Source organism: Osmerus mordax, chromosome 20 (assembly GCF_038355195.1).
Source record: "Osmerus mordax isolate fOsmMor3 chromosome 20, fOsmMor3.pri, whole genome shotgun sequence".
Taxonomy (NCBI): Eukaryota; Metazoa; Chordata; class Actinopteri; order Osmeriformes; family Osmeridae; genus Osmerus; species Osmerus mordax.
In genome coordinates, this window is record NC_090069.1 from 1,970,861 (window position 1) to 1,991,291 (window position 20,431).

Below are 20,431 nucleotides of genomic sequence, written 5' to 3' on the forward strand. Positions count from 1 at the left end.
CAATTTTACAAAACCTTTGACAATTACTGTAGTGCTTCTGATTGTGTGTGTGCAAAGACTGAATCTTAAGTGAGAGGATCCAGAGATGAACGTGAAGTGTAATCCCATCCAGATGAATCTGCTATCTTAAGTGGTCTTTTAAGTCACTGAACTCTCTCACGATGTATACTTTGAAACCAGTTGTGTTATATCCAGTTCTCTCACAGTTGAGATGTAACCATGTATTCAAACATACTGCTGATTATATTTCAGATAACTGCAATTGTTGCCACTTTCATAGATGCAGTGTGCTGTAGTATGTAGGCCTTAGCTAATCTCTTTACTGTACAGTTTCCCCATACTCAGTGCTGTTGCTTAATACCACTGTCTGCCAAAAGGCCAAGTGTGTGACTGAATTGTTCTTGTGTGTAGGACAGGACCCGTTTGGAGTTTTCTCCCATCTTCCATCGTCATAGCGATGGACTTAGCTAAGTGCTGTTTACTAGACGTATTCAGTATTCATTTACGAATTTGGAATGTTTTGTAAATATACTACTACTGTAGTTTGAAACATTATAGGCCTATGGTAGATCTTTAACGAAATGCTAAAATACTGTATATGGCACCTGGCAATAATTTTAATATATTTTGGCTATATGCAGTATATTTGACATTAAAAAAGGAAACAGTGTATTCAGTTATAGAATCCATATGGAATTAAGTGGTATTTCTCTGTATAACTTGCATCTTAGAACTAGCCCGTTTCTCTTAGGCCTACACATAATTATGGTTCCACTTCACTGGAGATGTACTGTACGAAGCATCGTAACATTCATATTATTATATGCCCTTGGTAATATTCTCTGTCATCTTGAAACGGAACTCGTTCAGCACCACAAACACCTCGATTGCTTCTCGGGGCAAGTTGTCAGCGTAGCTTTTCATGAATGGGTACCGTACCGACGTTCGGATGTCGCTGTAAGCTCCGTCTGTGCTGCGCGCCCCTGCTAGCCGCTCGCTGACCGCGCCCCTGCCTGTCTCGATGAGGGCCTGCAGTGTCATCGACTCTCTTACTGTTGAATAAAAACTATTGGATCATCGCTTCTGTCTTACTTACGCCTTCTCTGCGATACAGTCTTCACGGGAAGCGAAGCCAAACAAATACAGTAGCCTAAATGAGGCAGATTTTAGTCAATCATGGTTCTTTATTCTTTAGGCCAGTACTCTGATGCACACACACAAGTACAATAGACTTCCATTTAAACCGCAGAAGCTAAACCCAGCCTCAGTCTTGTTCTCTATACATTGTACTTATATCTTCCCTTTGAATAAACTTTAAAATTGGGGGCGGGGTTTGGTGGGGGTGTGGATGGGGAATGGAGTTGGGTGGGGTTAGGAGAAGGGGGGCTACATTAGTAGCAGGAAGTTGTTCTTCAGTTTGTAGCATAATTGATTGCCATATAAACATAAACATATCAAACGTAGACTAGGCTTGTTAGAGGCAGGTTGGTACATAGAAATATCTATCCTGGCTAGTAACATACAGTGAATTTATACAAGCGTTAAAAGCGTTTTGTAAGACACAACCCTTTTCCTGACGCAGTCCCCAAGCGACATACAATATAACGGTAATGGCTGCGATATGTCTCATGGTTAAAAAGAGTGATGGACGGCCTTCTTGATGAAGAGATGCCGGGTAAAACCCTAAAAGCGAGTGGTCCTAAAGAGTAAGGGGTTTATGTACAGGTTACACTGAGTCCTCAGGTAAGAAGGGATTAGTACATACATACGATGGCAGTTGGTTTGTACATGCATACACCTACTATGGGCCCTCTACAGATGCTTTCTCTTCCACACACGCACGCACGCACACACACACACACACACACACGGAGGACAACGGACGTTCATATTCTCGTAATTACAGGAAGTGTTGTTTCCTAGGGTGACCATATTCGGCTTTTCCAAAAAGAAGACACCCTATTTTCGCCGGGGGGGGGGGGGTGGGGTACTATGATACACACTTTAAAACAGTGAAAAGGACACTATTAGCATAACATAAATATATAGGCTGTACAGTTTGGGCCTCGTTTCCACTCAGCCGTCATTTGCCTCTACTCGAGCAACCGTTTAATGACCAACACGAGAGCGACAGATTGACAGGCGTGGCCAACAGTTGCTGCGAGCCTCTTATCGATCAATTAGTGTGCGAGAAGGCAGAACTGACAAAGAGCGGTTAAAGCAACACAAAGGAAGTATTAGATCAAAAGCACATCATAAATACAACTAAAGCCGGACGCTTTTTAAGGTCCGAAAAAGAGGACATATCCGTGGAAAAAGATCGTATGGTCACCCTGTTTTTTCCTATGTCGTGAAGAGCCAAAAGACGCACAGACTTCGGAACCAGCACAAACACCCAGGCTACTGACCAGGGGTGTGAAGTCTGGATGAGGAGCAAACGTCTGTACGACATTTTGAAAATGGGTCTGGGGTAAAATTGTTCGTTTCTTACAGCCTATACTGTATTAAAAAAGTGCATAAAAGAATGTCTTTTTGTAGTTCTTTTTTGTTTGTTTTTTTACAAGACGCAATCGCGAATCATCACGTCACACAGATACGTTGTACAGTACATATGGTCTACTGCAGGATGGAGGAGCTTGGAAAATCACCTTTTTTTTTTACGACCAGACAAACAACAGCTGGAAGTCTGCCCGATGGAGAGATACTGCGTGGATGATGCCTCACTTGAACACTCATTCACAGACAAACATCAGTAGTGAGTTCAATCAGCTGCTTAGAAAAACGCTTGCTAGAAGATTTCTCCGTTTCACACTAGCATCTGTGTTTCAGGCCACAACATAGTTGTAGTTCAGCGCAGACACACTGGGCAGGATATAAACCACTGCTTTCAAATGGTTTACGCTAGGCTAAAGTAAGCATGATACACTGTACAAGGGCTTCAGGTGGTGTCCCACTGAATGGTGTGTAAGTGTGTGTGTGTGTGTGTGTGTGTGTGTGTGTGCCTAAAGGGCACGAGGCCTCTTAGGATTGATCTGTTTGCTCGCCTGTTCCTCTTCCTGGAGCGTGGAGCGGAAGGACTTGACCTTGTCTGGGGAAGACATGGAGAAAAACGCACACGTAAGGATTCAGGAAGTACAAGCACATTCTGAGTATGACTCAGTGGCTTGATGATGTAACTACGGAGTCAGGTGGCTGAGCGGCTAGGGAAGCGGGCTAGTAATCTGAAGGTTGCCAGTTCGTAAAAATTGACGTTGCCAAAATGACGTTGTGTCCTTGGGCAAAGCACTTCACCCTACTTGCCTCGGGGAGAATGTCCCTGTACTTACTGTAAGTCGCTCTGGTTAAGTGACTAAATGTAAATGTAACTACAGATCAAGAAGTCGCAGGTTCAAATTCCCCCTCATGTCTTTACATTAACGGTGATTCTTCAGGTTCGGACTTCCTGCCGTGCGCAGGGTGGTTCCCTCTGGGCTGAGCAGAGTCGTAACGTCTGATGCAGGGTCAGTTCTCTGGCCTGTGTCCTTACCTCGGAGCTCGGTGAGGATGTCTATCTTCTGGTCCAGGATCTGTTCCACCTGGGTGGCGTAGGATTCCACATCGTAATCCACCTCCTCAGTCATCTCCAGCAGGACCTTCTCATCCTCCAGCCAGCGGATAGACTCCTGCACGCACACACACACACACCAGATAGGTGTGTGAATGTGTGTGTGAGAGAGTGTGACCGTGTGTGTATGTATATCTGAGAAGGAGTGTATATCTGTGTGTGTGTGTGTTTATCTGAGAAGGAGTGTATATCTGTGTGTGTGTATCTGAGAAGGGGTGTACAGTACCAGTCAAAAGGGGAAAATGTGTCCAAACTTTTGACTGGTACTGTATATCTCTGTGTGTGTGTATCTGAGAAGGAGTGTATATCTGTGTGTGTATCTGGGGGAGTCAGGTGGCTGAGCAGTTAGGGAATCGGGCTAGTAATCTGAAGGTTGCCAGTTCGATTCCCGGCCGTGTCAATTGACGTTGTGTCCTTGGGCAAGGCACTTCAGCCTACTTGCCTCAGGGGGAATGTCCCTGTACTTACTGTAAGTCGCTCTGGATAAGAGCGTCTGCTAAATGACTAAATGTAAATGTGTATCTGAGAAGGAGTATATATATATATATCTCTCTCTGTGAGTGTGTGTATCTGAGAAGGAGTGTATATCTGTGTGTGTGTGTGTGTATCTGAGAAGGAGTGTATATCTCTGTGTGTGTGTGTGTGTATCTGAGAAGGAGTGTATATCTCTGTGTGTGTGTGTGTCCTACCTGAAACACGGCCCTGTGGTCCTCCAGCACCTGCTCCTCCATCTCCACCAGCTGGGAGACGGCCTCATGGAAGGTAAAGAGCTGGGGGGACACCTCCTCCTCCTGGGGGACAAAGCAGCAGGATGAGGGGGCGGGGCGGAACCTTCCAGAGACTGAGAACCTCAGTCCAGAGGACCAGGGTGGGTGTGTACGGGTCATTCTGGGAGATGACATTCTTACGACTAGGCATGAGCCACGAAGTTTAGATATATATTTTTTGTGTTTCTTTGAGAGTGTATGTAGGAATGCGAGTAAGTGTGTGAGAGTGTGTGAGTGTGTGTGTAAGAGAGGGTGTGGGGGGGGAGTGTGTGCGTGTGTAAGTGTGTGTGTCTCACGTTCTGTTCACACAGCAGTTTGAGGTCGTCTCTCTGAGGGGAGCTCCCGACCCCCCACTGAGCCTCCAGCACCTCCAGCTGGGTGACCCCGTGACCCCCCTGACGGCCCTCCATCACAGCCCCCGCCTCCACCGTCAGCTCCTTCACCCTGCACACACACACACACACGCACACACAAGGTCACCAAACCTGGTCTTGAGGAGTGCTTCTGCACCTTGATAATGAGTTTTTATGGTTTCCAGATCTTTCTAAATTCCCCTGGGTGTGCCCTGGGTGTCCATGCAACACCATGCAGCATGCAACACCATGCAGCAGGCTGCATGCTGCATGCACCATGCAGCATGCAGCTGCATGGTGCAGGGTTACTGGTTTAACTACTGAATGTGGAAATGGACATTCACAGGGATGTGCATGAAGGCCAAGCTGGTAAAGAAAAGACTGTTACAAAAAAAAAAACATGTTTAACCAAACCAAAACAACAAGACAGAATAGATAACCAAACCAAATGAAACGGATTAGATAACCTAACAACAAGACGGGTTAAACAACCAAACAAGACCAGACAGAAAGCTGAGAGCCTCATGTCCTCATGCAGACAGCTCTCTCTCTCAGCCTCTAAGCAGGGCAACAGCTGCAGTTAACCTCGCTCACACGAGACAGGGCTAAATCAACGTTTTAGACAGCAGGCTGGCTCTACCCAGAACCACAGATTCAGGACCAGGTGGCAAGTTGATGCTTTTTAACTGAATTTATACTGGATATTACAGAGGAGCTGAGGATATATATTTTCTAAACTAAAGAAGGAAATACTTTTGATGCTAATCCAGAATGGACCTATAACCTGGTCAGCTGGTCCTAGATCTGAGGCTAAGGGCTTGTAGAGGGGGTTGATGGGTAATGTAGTTTGAGCGGGCGAGGGCTGCTGGGTAATGCAGTGCGGTAGACAGGAGAGACCTGGTGGGCGAGGAGGCAAAGTCTTCGTACTCGTAGGTGGGGGAGTGCTCGGAGCGACCCCCCCCCACCCCGCTCTGGGAGAAGGGGATGTCAGAGGGGCTTATCCCAAACTCCTTCACTCTGCGCACACACCCAGGGAGAGATGCACACACACACACACACACACACACACACACACACACACACACACACACACACACACACACACACACACACACACACACACACACACACACACACACACACACACACACACACACACACACACACACACACACACACACACACACACACACACACACACACACACACACACACACACACACACACACACACACACACACACACACACACACACACACATTAGGCAAGACAGAAGAAAGTCATAAGGGAGAGATCTGAGAATTCCGATCTGGGGAGTAAGGCTCAGATCTGTGTGTGTGTGTGTGTGTGTGTGTAGGATAGCGTGAGTATTAAATGAACATATTGGAGGTGGAGGAGAAGGGGGCATGTGTAGCCTAAGAGGGACAGAGAGAGATGGTCCACCTTCTGCATTAAAACAGGCCAGGACCACTGGACCAACAGGCCTATGCAGACCCTGAGCTTTGAAAAGGCGCGATGTCAATTCAACATATCATTATTTATAACGATCGGGTGGAGAGCAGTGTGTGTGGTGTGTCTCACCTGTTAGCGTATCGCAGCGTGTTCAGAGTGTTTTCACACGACGCCATTCCAGGAGAGATGGTCGCAATCTACGGAAGACACAGGTCACAACGTGAGGGTGGTGTGTGTATGTGTGCGTTTATGTGTGTGTGTGTGTCTGTGTGTACATGGTGTGTGTGTGTGTGTCTGTGTGTACATGGTGTGTGTGTGTGTCTGTGTGTACATGGTGTGTGTATATGTGTGTGTGTGTACATGGTGTGTGTGTGTGTCTGTGTGTACATGGTGTGTGTATATGTGTGTGTGTGTACATGGTGTGTGTGTGTGTCTCACCATGCACGTTCTGGAGTTCTCTCCTATGAAGGAGTCTCTGAGCACCTGTGTGAGCTTGCTGGCTCTGAAGGGGGTGTGCGGCTTGTTCCTGCCCAGGGCTCGGATACACTCCTGGAAGACAACATCTACCTTTCACACTCAACTATGACAAAGGGGTTCAGGTGGCTGTGCGGTTAGGGAATCGGGCTATTAATCAGAAGGTTGCCGGTTCGATTCCCGGACGTGCGAAATGACGTTGTGTCCTTGGGCAAGGTACTTCTCCCTACTTGCCTCGGGGGAATGTCCCTGTACTTACTGTAAGTCGCTCTGAATAAGAGTGTCTGCTAAATGACTAAATGTAAATGTAAATAACGGACACTCAGTTACAGTGTCTCTTTTTTTAAAGCTGATTTGGCCTTTATCCTGCTTCTTTTTTTGCTGCTAGGGTCAGGGGGTCAGGGGTCAGACCTTGAGAGCCAGCAAGCTCTTGTTGATCTCTGCGCCCTCCAGGCGCGTCTGCCGGTCGGCGCTGGACGTGTCGGCGCCCCGCTCGTTGCCCGCCAGGTCGATGAGGGAGAACTTGCCGTGCATCTTCCCCCGCCGCCTCAGAATGATCTGGAAAACGGCGTGGCTCCGGGACGAGTGGGCGTTGGCCGACGTCTGACCGGACGTCCTGGAGGGGGGCGGGGGGGGGGGAGAAGGAGAAGTTCCTCAGGGCCTGCTCCTGATCGCCCTCCCTGCCTGTCCCCTCCATGCACCCTGGTGGTGTACCTGCAGCTGTTGCCCACTTCGATGAGCTTGAGGACGTCCTCGGTGCACTTCACCTCCCTCTCCTGGAGCCCCACCACCTGCACCTGCTGCCTGCCGTCCTCCAGCACGCGCAGCTTGGCCTTGCGGTTCAGCAGGTCGAACACCTGGGGGAGGGGACACACTCACAACCTCAACGTTCAGAACTCCCGCGATCGGAACAAGCCTGTGTTTCCAGGACAGCTGGGGGGGGGGGGGGGGATCTAGGGTTGCCGGGAGACGGCCGTCCGGCCTTCACTTGCCTTCCCGCTGTAGATCTCGAAGAACGTGGCGTAGACCTGGAGGTCGAGCTTCTTGTAGTTTGGCTTCTTCAGCATGAGGAAGACGTCCCTGGCTGTCAGGAGGAGAGAGAGAGAGAGAGAGAGACAGAGAGAGGGGAGATAGGGGAGAGAGGGGAGAGGGAGAGAGAGAGAGAGAGAGAGAGAGAGAGAGAGAGAGAGAGAGAGAGAGAGAGAGAGAGAGGGGAGAGAGGGGAGAGAGAGAGAGAGAGAGAGAGGAGAGAGGAGAGAGGGGAGAGAGAGAGAGAGAGATAAGAGATAGTTGAGAGAGAGAGAATAGGATAGAGAGAGAAAGATGGAGAGAGGGAGAGATCCAATACATAGATCGATACGTACTTGATTTAAATACATTTTCTAAAAGAAAATACTTTATTTAAACTTCATATGAAATTGCAGAAACATACCAGCCAGAGCATAGACCCCTTTAGAGCAGTCCTGGTTCTTCCCAGAGAAGTCTCCTCCCATTGTCTGGTAGAGGAGAGGAAGAAGGAGAATTAGAAGAAGCAGAAGGTCTCAGGTGAGGCTGGGAGTTCTTCATACACCTGGACCCAATCAGTGTGCGCTGCAAAGCGCATCTGTCGTCAACGGATCAAACCAGGAAGTTCCCACACTCACATGTGTCTTTCCACTTCCTGTCTGTCCGTAGGCGAAGCAGGTGGCCATGCCCCTCTCAAAGATGGTCTCCACCAGTGGTCTGGCAGTGAACCTGCATCGACACAGAGAAACACGGTTTCACCTACGAGGTTAACCCAGACCGGCGTCACCATGGAAACCCACCAGGAGAACCGGAATCCCGCCGTTCCTGCTGTGCGGCCCCCCCGAGGAGCTGTGTCCGGGGCACTGCTTCCAGCTCACCTGTAGACCATCTCGTTGGTGGTGCTGTCGTCGAAGGCGTAGTCGAAGCGGAACGTCTGGTTCTCCAGGTAGCGCGTCAGGTCCACCTTCTGCTTGGGCTCGTGGACCATCACCACGTCCTTGCTGGGGATGGTGATCACGTCCAGATCCTTCATCGTCAGCTCTGAGCATGAGGGGGAAAAGGAGAACGTCTCGATATCCTCCCTACACTTTCACGCCACTGCGGTTGTGTTGAACACGCACGCGCACACACACACACACACACCGCAAACGGTCAGGTGTTCGCCTCCTACCTTTCTTATTGAGGGGACGTGTTCGCACACACACACATATCCGGTGCTCCTCGATCTAAAACGACAGACAGACAGTGTCACACCACAGCTAGAGAGCCAGGGGGGGCGACAGGGGGGGGGGGGGGGGGGGGCGACAGGGAGGGGGAGGGGCCCTACCAGATCAGCCGTGGTCAGGGGCCTGTAGTCCAGACTAGCCCGGAAGTCTCTGATCATGATCATGATCTCGTAGTTTGGGAGTGTAGCATCCACTTCCTGCAAAAAGGTAGACACAGGAAGTGGGAGTAAAAAATTGAAATGTGAAGGGTAACTAGTCTGATAGTGGCAGTGGCAACTGACTGTGTGTGTGTGCGCGTGTGTGTGGGACATGGGTGTGTGTGTGTGTGTGGGTCAGCCTACCTGGGCCCTCTTCTCTCTCAGTTCCTGTGTTTGCAGTCTTCTTCTCTCTCGTTTCTCCTGTAGTTTCTCCACCTCCTTCACACAGTTTGATTTCCGCCGCGCTGGAGGGAAGATGTAACAACGATCGATCTCACAGCTACTTTACAAAGTAGCTGTGGTAGTGGGTACTGTATTGATCCACAAGGAGAAATCTCAGAAAGATCTAATAAGTTATATTATAATACATTAGTAAATTAATCCAAAGAATTACAAAATAAATCAGTATTTTTGAGTTTACGTTTAGAGTGCATTTTTATAAAACTCTTTCTGAAATATGCAACAAATTATAAACAGACATACCTAATGGCTCCTACACTCTCAAAGTGATAACAACAAGCACATTTCCAATCAAATACTAAGTCGAAAATAAATACAAAGCATAGAGAACAAAACTGTGTTTTGATGTGGAATAGCAGTGTTCAAGTCACGATCACCAGCCAGTAGAAAGTGCTATCTGGGGGCCAAAGAGGTCGTCTCTATGAAAGAGACATTCTCCTCTCCCTCACACAGCTGGACAGCCATTAGCTCACTGCTCCTGGGTCTGTCTGCATACTCTGCCTCAGAACACACAGCGGAAAGCCAGCACAGATCTGAGAACAGATCTGAGATCAGCTCTCAAGAGAGCACAGCACTGAGATCAGAACAAAGAGAGCACAGCTCTGAGACCAGCTCTTAGAACACAGCTCTGAGATCAGCTCTTAGAACACAGCTCTGAGATGAGCTCTTAGAACACAGCTCTGAGATCAGCTCTTAGGACACAGCTCTGAGATGAGCTCTTAGAACACAGCTCTGAGATCAGCTCTTAGAACACAGCTCTGAGATCAGCTCTTAGAACACAGCTCTGAGATCAGCTCTTAGGACACAGCTCTGAGATCAGCTCTTAGAACACAGCTCTGAGATCAGCTCTTAGAACACAGCGCTGAGATCAGCTCTTAGAACACAGCTCTGAGACCAGAACTAAAAGAGCACAGGTCTGAAATCTGTGTATGTGTCTGTGTGTGTGTGTGTTACCGTTCTGCTGCTGCAGGAGGGTCTGTTGTTGTGTGAGCTGAACCGCGGGAGCGGGCGGGGGCGGTTCCACCGGCTGGACGGGCTGCTGGCTGGGCCTGGCTCGTGTCGTTCCCACGGTAGCAGCTGGAGAAGACACAACACACACCTTGGTCCAGGTCCACTCATCCTAGCACCAGCACAACACGGACCGCACGGTCACACCGAAACCACGGTTACGTACTTAGGCTAAGAGTTTAGTACCACGTAGGCTGAGGCCTAACAGGAGGGGCCTGGGTTCGATTCCAGCCCGGACCCTTTCCTGCATGTCCTCACCGCTCTCTCTCTATCTCTCCTTTATTTACTGAGACTCGAGACTATATCTATCCCAATAAAGCAGAAATGCCACAAAATGAATCTTTAGACTTAAGATATTCATTCAGAAATTGGTCGTTTTAAAGGGTATTATCTTTAAACAGGCATATTCCAAGACATTTCCTCCCTGTCAATCCGCTGTGTGCACATGGCAGACACAGATCTCAAAGGGCCCGAGGGGTATTTGCAGAGAGTGCACAGATGGTCAACTTTCTGCTCCGACTGAAACTAAGGAACAGTCTCTTTGCAGACTTTCAGCAAGTGAGCGCTGGGCTGTAACTGAAGCTAAAAGACGTTTTAAACTTGGCACTGAGATGTAGCACTTAACCCTTGTGTTATCTTCGGGTCATTCTGACCCATCAGTCATTGTGACCCACCGTCGTATTGCGACAACTTTACCGCATACAAAAACAAAGTGAAGCATTTTCTTTTAACCGTTGGGCTGTCTCAGACCCCCCACATTGCGAATGTTAAAAGAAAATTATTTTTATTTGTTTTTGTATTGGGTAAAATTGGGTAAACACAACGATGGTTCATAACGAACCTTTGGGTCATGTGACCCGAAGGCATCACAAGGGTTAAGTTAGTCAACCGTGGGCTATGTGGGCATCAAAATCAAACGCACCATTATTGTCTCTTGGCGGGGTCTCGCTCTTAGGTGGTGCTATGGTTCGTCGGTTCTATGAGAGATACAAATAAATCGATTTCAGCAGGAAGAATATATATATATTTTTTTTTTTATCATGCTGAATAATATCTTTTGATAAAAAATAAATAAATAAAGAAGAGCAGTAGAACGAGATGCTTGCTGTCCAGACCTTGGGAACCTTGTTGAGTTTGGTGGCGGAGGAGGAGGTGGAGGAGATGGGGGGAGGAGTCTCGGGGCTCTGTGGGATCTCCTCCTCGGGGGCCACGTCTGGGTTGAGGGAGAAGATGCTCTCCAGGTCGATCTGGGTGAAGGCGGTCAGAGGGCTACTGTTAGAGACTTAACACTCACCACGCAGCGGAGATGAAAACCAACACGCGAATGTGAAGGAAAAAAAAAGAAGAGGTTTACATGGGATAAATCAGATGACATTTGAGTTCAGTGCTACGGCTTACATATGCATAAGTGCACCCCCCTCCGCACCCAACACCACATAAAGTGTACACACACACACACTTAAGGGCATCTGTAGTAAAGATGATTTGTTGGAAATCCTCCATGTCCTTACACTTTCAACCTTCTGTCTGACATGGATGAATTACACACAGAGTACACACAGAGACACACACAAGGATAAGCTGTGCACTCGTATCTTATGACTCCCAGTAGAGAGAGAGAGAGAGAGAGAGAGAGAGAGAGAGAGAGAGAGGTAGAGAGAGAGGTAGAGAGAGAGAGGTAGAGAGAGAGGTAGAGAGGTAGAGAGAGGTAGAGAGAGAGGTAGAGAGAGAGGTAGAGAGAGAGGTAGAGAGGGAGAGGTAGAGAGGCAGAGAGGGAGAGGTAGAGAGAGAAAGAGGTAGAGAGAGAGGTAGAGAGGTAGAGGTAAAGAGGTAGAGAGAGGTAGAGAGAGAGGTAGAGAGGTAGAGGTAAAGAGGTAGAGAGAGGTAGAGAGAGAGGTAGAGAGGGAAATGTAGAGAGGTAGAGAGAGGTAGAGAGGGAGAGGTAGAGAGAGGTAGAGAGGCAGAGAGAGAGCTACAGCTAGCCTAGCTGAAGATGTGAGGGTCAGCCATACCTCTTTCCCTTTGGTGTCTCCATTCTCGATCCATTCCACAGTCACACTGTCGTTGTCCTCATTCAGTGACGTGACCATGGCCTGGTGTATTCTCCCTGTGACAGGAGAGACAGAGAGAGAGAGACAAAGACAGAGAGAGAGACAAAGACAGAGAGAGAGACAAAGACAGAGAGAGAGACAGAAAGGTAGAGAGAGAGAGAGGTAGAGAGAGACAGAGAGGTAAAGAGAGAGACAGAGGTAGGTAGATAGATAAAGAGACAGACAGACAGACAGTGGAGAATGTCACACGTTACATATGTTACAGCATGGCTACACAAACAGGTCTATCCTGGTCCCACGAAACCAGCATCTTCATTGTTCACGTTTCCTTAAATTGTCAACACCAACCTTTAACTTGGACAAGAGTCCCACAGGCCTGTGGTTGGCCTGGTGCCTAAAGGTGTTCTGGGACTATCCCTGAACACAACACTGGATGAACATCACAGGCTACATACAAACTGTTAATAGATGTCCTGTTTACACATAAACACTAGACTAGTATCAAGTACTAAGAAAGAGCTCCTTATTTATACTTAGGAATACGCCAACAATAAATGCAAACACAAGAAACATAATTCTTAAACACATCAGTTGAGTAAAAATATTTTACTAAAGCTTTAAAGAATAGTCTACTTCTGGCAACAGACAACTAACAACAGAACATGTTCAGTACATGATGTTGGTAAAGTTATAGGCCTTACACGTGTTATTTTATGAATCACTAACAGCGAGTGACATTATCTTGTCCTTCCTGAAGCACAGACAAAATAGGCCTAGAATAAACGTCCGCTTTTAAGCTGTGCCCGCAAAAGCATAGGTCGTTGAGTTGTAGTTTTCATAATATATCACTGCTAGCAAAGTGGACTCCAACACTGAACTGCGCAATGGGCGTGGTCCATGATCGATCCAACATTTCTTATTCTGAAATCACAACTTCCACTGATGCTGTCATGGCTTTGTGTATCAAATTATTCCAAACTGCTGAGTGCGTCGTTAAATAAACAATTATACATGTTTAATTGCACACAGACGAGATTTCTACTTGCAGTGAGGTAGACTAGTGGATGAATGAACAACAAAAAAACGACCGATGTCATTCCCAGGTCATTCATTTGAAACGGATTTAAATTATAACGTATTAACAAAGCGTATGCTGTCATGGATGCAAAGACTGAGTGAGCTGTCATCTTAGAAACTAAATGAACCACTAACACAAGTCGTTAAGATAGCTAGTGTAGCTAACATGGCCAGTGAAGTCGGCCTTTCCAAGAGACAGAAAACCGCACAGGTGTACATACATAGCCAATCAAATGCAACGCCCAGACTTGATTGGCGGTGGACGTTGTCATGACCAGTAAAATCATGAAAAGGAAATATATTAGCGGTAAGGCCAAGTGAGTGTAACCGGGTGAACGTTTGCCTTTCCTCAGCAACCAACACAGCATCCTAGCTCAAGACCTAGCAAAGGCGCTGGCAGCAACAAAGATGATGATGTAGCTTGCTAGCTAGTAGCGACAGCTCCTCTATGATTTTTTTTTTGTGCTATCCTCCTCTTGGAGACTGGCGGAAGAAAGCTCTCTAGCTACTCACCATCGCTCCGTTTGATCTCTACGTAAATGCCGACGACGATCTTTCCAAAGATTGCGGCCATCCCTCATGTGTGTACAGTATGTGTGAGAAGGGTGTATATTAACTGACCAAGTTACGCTGCAGAAACCGGGAGGAGGTCAGGGATAGAGGGAGAGACCAGGAGAAGTGCGCATGCGCCCTAGACTAACCCTACACCAGGCCAGAACTGAAGCATCCTGAAACAAGTGTCCGATTTATTTGATCAAAACAACGACATTAGCTATAAGCTATGTCCTTGCATTTAATAATGACGGTATGCTTGTTTGAGACCCCGATGTTAGTAAATATGTTTTTGTGCAGCCTATCACGTGCATCTTAAAACATGCATAACCAGTGTCTCTAACCAATGGCTATGTGCAACAAAAAAGTATGTATACAGTCTAAAAAACAACAACTGATCTGCAATTCAATGAGTGACTGAGTCATAACAGACGTAAGCAATAATAAAGCATCATTGTTCTACTAGCGGGATGCTCAAACATGTATTGTAACAAACTATAGCCACTCACTTTTCTCGGCGTTTGCAAGGCATTCATCTAGGCTACTTACTAGACTTTATCATCCTATATCAACTTTACAACCCCATCTTTAAACGTCATTACTTCTAAAACCTTAGATATGATAGCCTACTTCAGGTGATGAGCATTCTGCTGGTGCCTCTGAAACAAGCCTTTCTTCAAACTGTTAATACCTGAACTATCTTCATCGTTACTTTCCGGTGGCTGACACCAGGGAGCAGGGATGAGCCCTCGCCGTGCCGCAGGAGAATGAGGCCTGGGAACAAGGTTACCGTGACTGCAGACTCCATGGCGCTCTCAATGACGGCAGTCGTGGATTCCTTCTCTTCCGAACACTAGATGGCAGCAAAGCGCCGCGTTTTCAAAGGGACGTCACAAAAACGGGATCGATGAGTTCATCAGAAAACGTCAACACTCAGATCGCCTGGCACAATAACCGCTAATAACATCCGCGTATGAACCGTGTGGAACTTTGTTTGCTAGGTTCCTGTAATTATAGCTTTTACAGCCTTTTATCGACTTGTGTTTTTTTTCTTCCACAGCAATGAGATGATTGGTGATTTAAACACAGAATGATGATCAGGGCACAGGGTGGGTCTCTGTAGTTTACAGTTGCTTCCACTTCTTGACATCCCCTTTACCATACAGAGAAAGACAGTGTCAAGATGGAAACCTCGTCTCACTGCAAACAAAATCTCCCTACAGCTACGGATACAGACAGTAACCTGAACCTCAGATGAACACATTCAGCCAAACCCTCCCCTCAGAAGACTTGTTTTGTATTTTGCACGTCTGCTTGATGAAGAGAAACAGTAGAAAATGACAAGAGATGTGGTAAGAGAAGAGCAGGAGACTATTGAGATGCACCCATTGTGACAGATTCAGAGACATCTGTCAGATTGACACCCCCACCCTCCCCCCACTCTCCTCCCCCTGCCAGCCCTGTGCTCTTGCTGTCTCTCCCCCATGTAACAACAACCATCCATCCTCAAAGATGAATGAAGCTACCCTCCTCTCACTCATAACCCCCCCCCCCCACACACACACACACACACACACACACAGTCTTCACTTTATTCTGTTAACACACACACACACACACACACATCAGACACACTCTGTTCTAGTAACACACACACAGTACAGACACTCACTGTCTTCTATTAGCACACACACACACTCACACACACAGTACAGACACTCACTGTCTTCTATTAGCACACACACACACACACACACACACAGTACAGACACTCACTGTCTTCTATTAGCACACACACTCACACTCACTCACACACACACACACACACACACAGTACAGACACTCACTGTCTTCTATTAGCACACACACACACTCACACACACACACACACTCACACACACACACACTCACACACACACACACTCACACACACACACACTCCTTTTCTACCCATCCATTCCCCAAGGTGTAGTCCAGGGTTGTCTTATCTATCCGTTTCCCCAGCAACCACAGCCTCCCCTGTCAGATTTGAGAGAGTGTATTTAGTTTGTTTGCTTGGTTTCTAAAGGATTAATGGACAGACAATGTTTTGATGATATTTCTTTGTCTGAATGGCTTTGAATTTCTGTGTGTGCGTGTGTGTGTATGAGCATGTGACAGAGGGAGAGAGAAAGGGAGAGAGAGAGAGAGACGAGATGTAGGAGATCTATTTGCAGTGCATTTCGGTTTTGTGTATTAATCTCAGTTAATGTTGTCGCTGTGAACTAAAAGTCTCACTATGTCTGAAACACAACGCAACGAAAATGAAATACAACGCAGCAGAATGCGACTTGAACGCGGTTACGCTGCTGCAAAACGACAGGGAACCCCCCTCAATTCAAATGAAGTACTTAGGCAACATGGCAGAGAGCCCAGTCATATTCATTACATTATCACGGTCATAGAAAGCATGTTCTCCACGTTGATTTGTCTGGTGGACACCCCGGCAGGATTGTAAGCCCATCAGCCCCACAGCACCTAGCCATGCATAGTCAATTTCTGGAAGATCATTCGCATTATTTTACATACCAATATTTCCATGCACTCCAGCTATCGCGGAGAGTCTATTTTGCAACCATGGATTATTCATGATCTGGGCAGACAGTGCATATGGAAATCCTTTGAAGGAGATTTGGGATTGCTGTATTCCCCCTCTTCCAGCCAACCCTCTCACTTACCCATGTCCTATATTTGAGTCCTTTCAACATGAAGCAAGTAGTCAAAACAAGCTTTGACCTGATAGAAACATACTCATCTACTAGCTTTGATCTGAGAGGACCTTAGCGACACGTTTACTCATGCCGGCAACTAGGAAGTAGTACTTTAAAAGGAAGTACTGCTGTAAAGAGAGAGAGAGTGGGTACTGTGTAGCAGTGTCTTTGGGTCCTCACCCTGGCATGCATAAGAAATGTGTGCAAGTGACAACATCCTTTGTTTCTTATGTGCAGCCTTGCTTTAGTGTGTATGTGTGTCCATGTCCAAGGGTGTTTAGCCAGCGGAAGGCTCAGTAGACTACAGAAGTCTCTCTGCTTCTCTGTGTGTGTCTGTGTAGTATATCATGTCAGTGTGTGTGTGTGTGTGTGTGTGTGTGTGTGTGTGTGTGTGTGTGTGTGTGTGTGTGTGTGTGCAAATGGCTTAGTGCTCCTCAGCCTCACTCTGGCCTCGCTGGCTCTAATAGTGATTCCTCATTATTCAATTCCCTCTGAGACTCTCCCTTTCAACATGGCTGCCGTGGTTTCCAGTCCTCTTCTGGAGCAGAGCTGGAGCTGTGTCCAGCAGATTGTTGTCTCTGATGACCCAGGCACTGATTATCTCTCTCTTTCTCTCTCTTTCTCTCTGTCTCTCTCTTTCTCTCTCTGTCTCTCTCTTTCTCTCTCTTTCTCTCTGTCTCTCTGTCTCTCTCTGTCTCTCTCTTTCTCTCTCTTTCTCTCTCTCTCTCTTTCTCTCTCTTTCTCTCCCTCCCTCTCCCTCTCTCCATGCTGTAGCATGGAAGCCGTCCCAGTGCTAATTATCATCGTCGCTTCTGTGGATCTGAGCTGGACTGAGGCCACAGTACAGAAGAGAACTCCGAGCCCCTCACTGAGGTCCGTTTGGAGCCACAGAATTAGAACGTCCATCCATTCTGTTGGTTCCAGTTCCGTGGCGTTCTATGGAGAGGCTACAGGAGGAGCGGAGCAGATTTAGTGGATAATGGTTTCTGGCAGCGATGGGACCCTTAGTTCTGCTCAGTGAAGCTGCAACATCTCCCCAGGGAATCATTGGACAGTTAAAGTTAGAGTTAGAGCTATTTCTCCAATTGTCTCTATGTTATGCATGTCGTTAAATGAGAAAAGTTATACCGGCCGTTATTTCATGTATCGTACTGCTACACATGGACTGTGCGGCTGTTTCCTTGTACCGCACTTCCACAGCCGGGCTAAAAAGGCCCTTTCGACCAAACAACTCGACTTTACACCGATGAATAATTACCTGCTGATGGACGGTAAAGTTTAAACATGGCTTACGGGAGAAACGTTTTAATAACGACGTCTTCTGACACACCACGAAGGAGCAGTCGAATCTGTGTGGGTTAAAGAGCGAGCCTGCCCCAACGCTCCTTAATTGGAGTGGAGGAGGAGAAGGGGGGAAGAAAACGCCAAGAATAGAAAAGAACAAGGAGGCGGAAAGAGATGGAGAGATCCCTGCTTAAAGGTTAGGGTCTCAGGAAAGACGGAGAAGGAAGAGAAGAGGGGGGGAACGAGGAAGAAAAGGGAGGAGGAGGGGGGGAGGGAGGGGGAGGAGGGATGAGAGAGGGAGGGGGAGGAGGGAGGGAGGGTGAGAGAGGGAGGGGAAGATAACCTCTTGGGACAGGGTACATCCCTTTGAAGTGTATGGGGTCGTACACCCCCTCTTCAACAAATCCTGTCTCCAGTCTGCTATGTTTGCTCATTATGTTTTCATGGGGTGTCCCTGTAGATGCCCGCGTGAAATGCATACTGTAGGTCAAAGGAGCTGTTGCGATGGATTGTCATGGCCCGCATCAAAATCCCATCAAAACCTCGAAGCCAATTGCATGTCATTTGTATATTATCAAAGCCCCCGGTTTACTGATTGACAACTTAACTTCACAAATCAATGAGGACAATTTTGATAAACGTACCAATTCTGATGGGAACACAGTGACCCTATAGACTTTAAATTCTTTATTGCCTTTGTATGAGACACATTATGACTCTATGCTCATTTTAGCTCCATTAGCCGTGTCTGGTTTAGGCAGATGTCCCTTCCCCTCCTCTCTGCCTCTTGTTCACTCTCATCACGTCCTGTCACGGTAATGACTATAAAGAGATGTGTTCGCGCCCCTCCTTCTTAATGACCAGAAACAGACTCTCCTATGCCCCCCCCCCCCTACCACACCCCCACTAACTACCACATTAGCCCCAGTTGTGTCAAATATATCGGCAACAGTCAAGATGTTCTGCTCACCCTTTTACTGGCTGTCTATTTTCACTCGCGTTCTGCATCCATCAACACAGCCTGTCTAAGTAGATCATTATGGATGAAGTATGACGATGCTGGAGGGATGTTTATCAAGTAAGTTCAGAGGTATTAGTCGAACTGTTAGAGCCACGAAAAACTAGAATAATGTATAATCGAATCTAATGTAGCCCTAGGCCTAATTCTAATACTTGACCCATTGTAAAACCATCCCAACCAGTTTAACAATAAGTTCCTATCGACCCGGACCTTCTAGTCCAGCTCCTCTATGAGATAGGCTATAAACCTGGCTAAATTTAGGAAAGAAGCCTTTCTCTGTGTCAACCATAAAACCTTAGTTTTCCTTCTGAGACTTGTGAACCGCTGGAAAATTGATGTCTTGTCAGACGATGTTCTTTTTGTTTTGGTCATGATTCCATCGATGTTTCCGTGGTAACACGCCCTTTATCTTAGCCCGGTGTTCTTCATGCCCGGCCTGCTACACTGCTTGTCATTTATTTCAATATGGCCGCTTCATGGTTTGATGATAAAGCCATTATCTAAGCTATTCAAGAGCTGTCACACACCGTCGCGGTGCGGGTAGCAATTAATTTTCCGCAGCGTCTGTGCCGCAGCCATCCCCTCAATCGAGATTAAATTTCTTTGTCAATTTTTATTTGAAAATGTATATTTCACAAACGGCTATGCCATTCAAATTGGCACACGGGGATGCGTTCACAATCCATTTGATTTCCCGTCTGCGCGGGCCCAGTGCTGTCAGACAGCCAGTCAGTGAAGCTATAGAAAGTGACAAACTGCTGCAGATGACAGTTAAAGGAGGGAAGAATTGACATGAGCTACTGTTTGTGGTGGGGCCATGATCGCAGGCCTACCCTTCTATCTTCTATTAATATACATAAGTGATTCAATGACAACAACCGCGTCAGTCCATTTTCAAACTGGTAAAATGATGCAACAAATGATTAGGCCTATATGACTACGATAGGCTACCGCTTGGATCATGAAAACGTGAGTTGCGTTTTTTTTCAGCACTCTTTGTTTGAGAGCTTTAAACAAAAATGCAGGGTTGGTTAGTGAGCAGTACATTCGTGGGATTTTCTGTATTTGACCGGAGATTAAACACTCCCATGCTGCAAAAGATGCAGTAGAAAGTCGAAACAAATAGCCTACAAATGCACACATAAAAGGCCTTCTCAGATGAATTACTCCACATTCTTATGTCTTACAGTTGGAGAGCAACTCTGATCTCCAACCGAGCTTCAGCGAACAAGCTTCAACAAAGCTGGTGCATGGGAGAAAGCGTTTTTCTTTATGAAATATGCATGGTGTGTATTCAGCGCTAAATATGTCACCACCATCTTACTCTGCACCGCATACACACGATCTTCCTTTATGAAAAATGTATGTGT

At 47.0% G+C, this 20,431-nt stretch overlaps 1 protein-coding gene across 1 annotated transcript; it reads right to left on the reverse strand.

Annotated features, from left to right (window-relative positions):
• Nucleotides 1-1,164: 1,164 nt before the first annotated feature.
• On the reverse strand, nt 1,165-12,416 carry LOC136964177 (kinesin-like protein KIF2A). The gene is made up of 20 exons (XM_067258171.1): nt 12,339-12,416; nt 11,442-11,573; nt 11,249-11,303; nt 10,273-10,395; nt 9,223-9,323; nt 8,983-9,078; nt 8,827-8,881; nt 8,534-8,696; nt 8,294-8,384; nt 8,083-8,146; nt 7,643-7,734; nt 7,365-7,507; nt 7,062-7,266; nt 6,615-6,725; nt 6,306-6,373; nt 5,622-5,741; nt 4,668-4,815; nt 4,294-4,395; nt 3,527-3,662; nt 1,165-3,088 (listed from the first exon to the last, which is right to left on the reverse strand). The coding sequence occupies exons 1-20, from the start codon at nt 12,414-12,416 to the stop codon at nt 3,003-3,005; spliced, it is 2,169 nt and encodes a 722-aa protein (XP_067114272.1). The 3' UTR covers nt 1,165-3,002.
• Nucleotides 12,417-20,431: the final 8,015 nt, after the last annotated feature.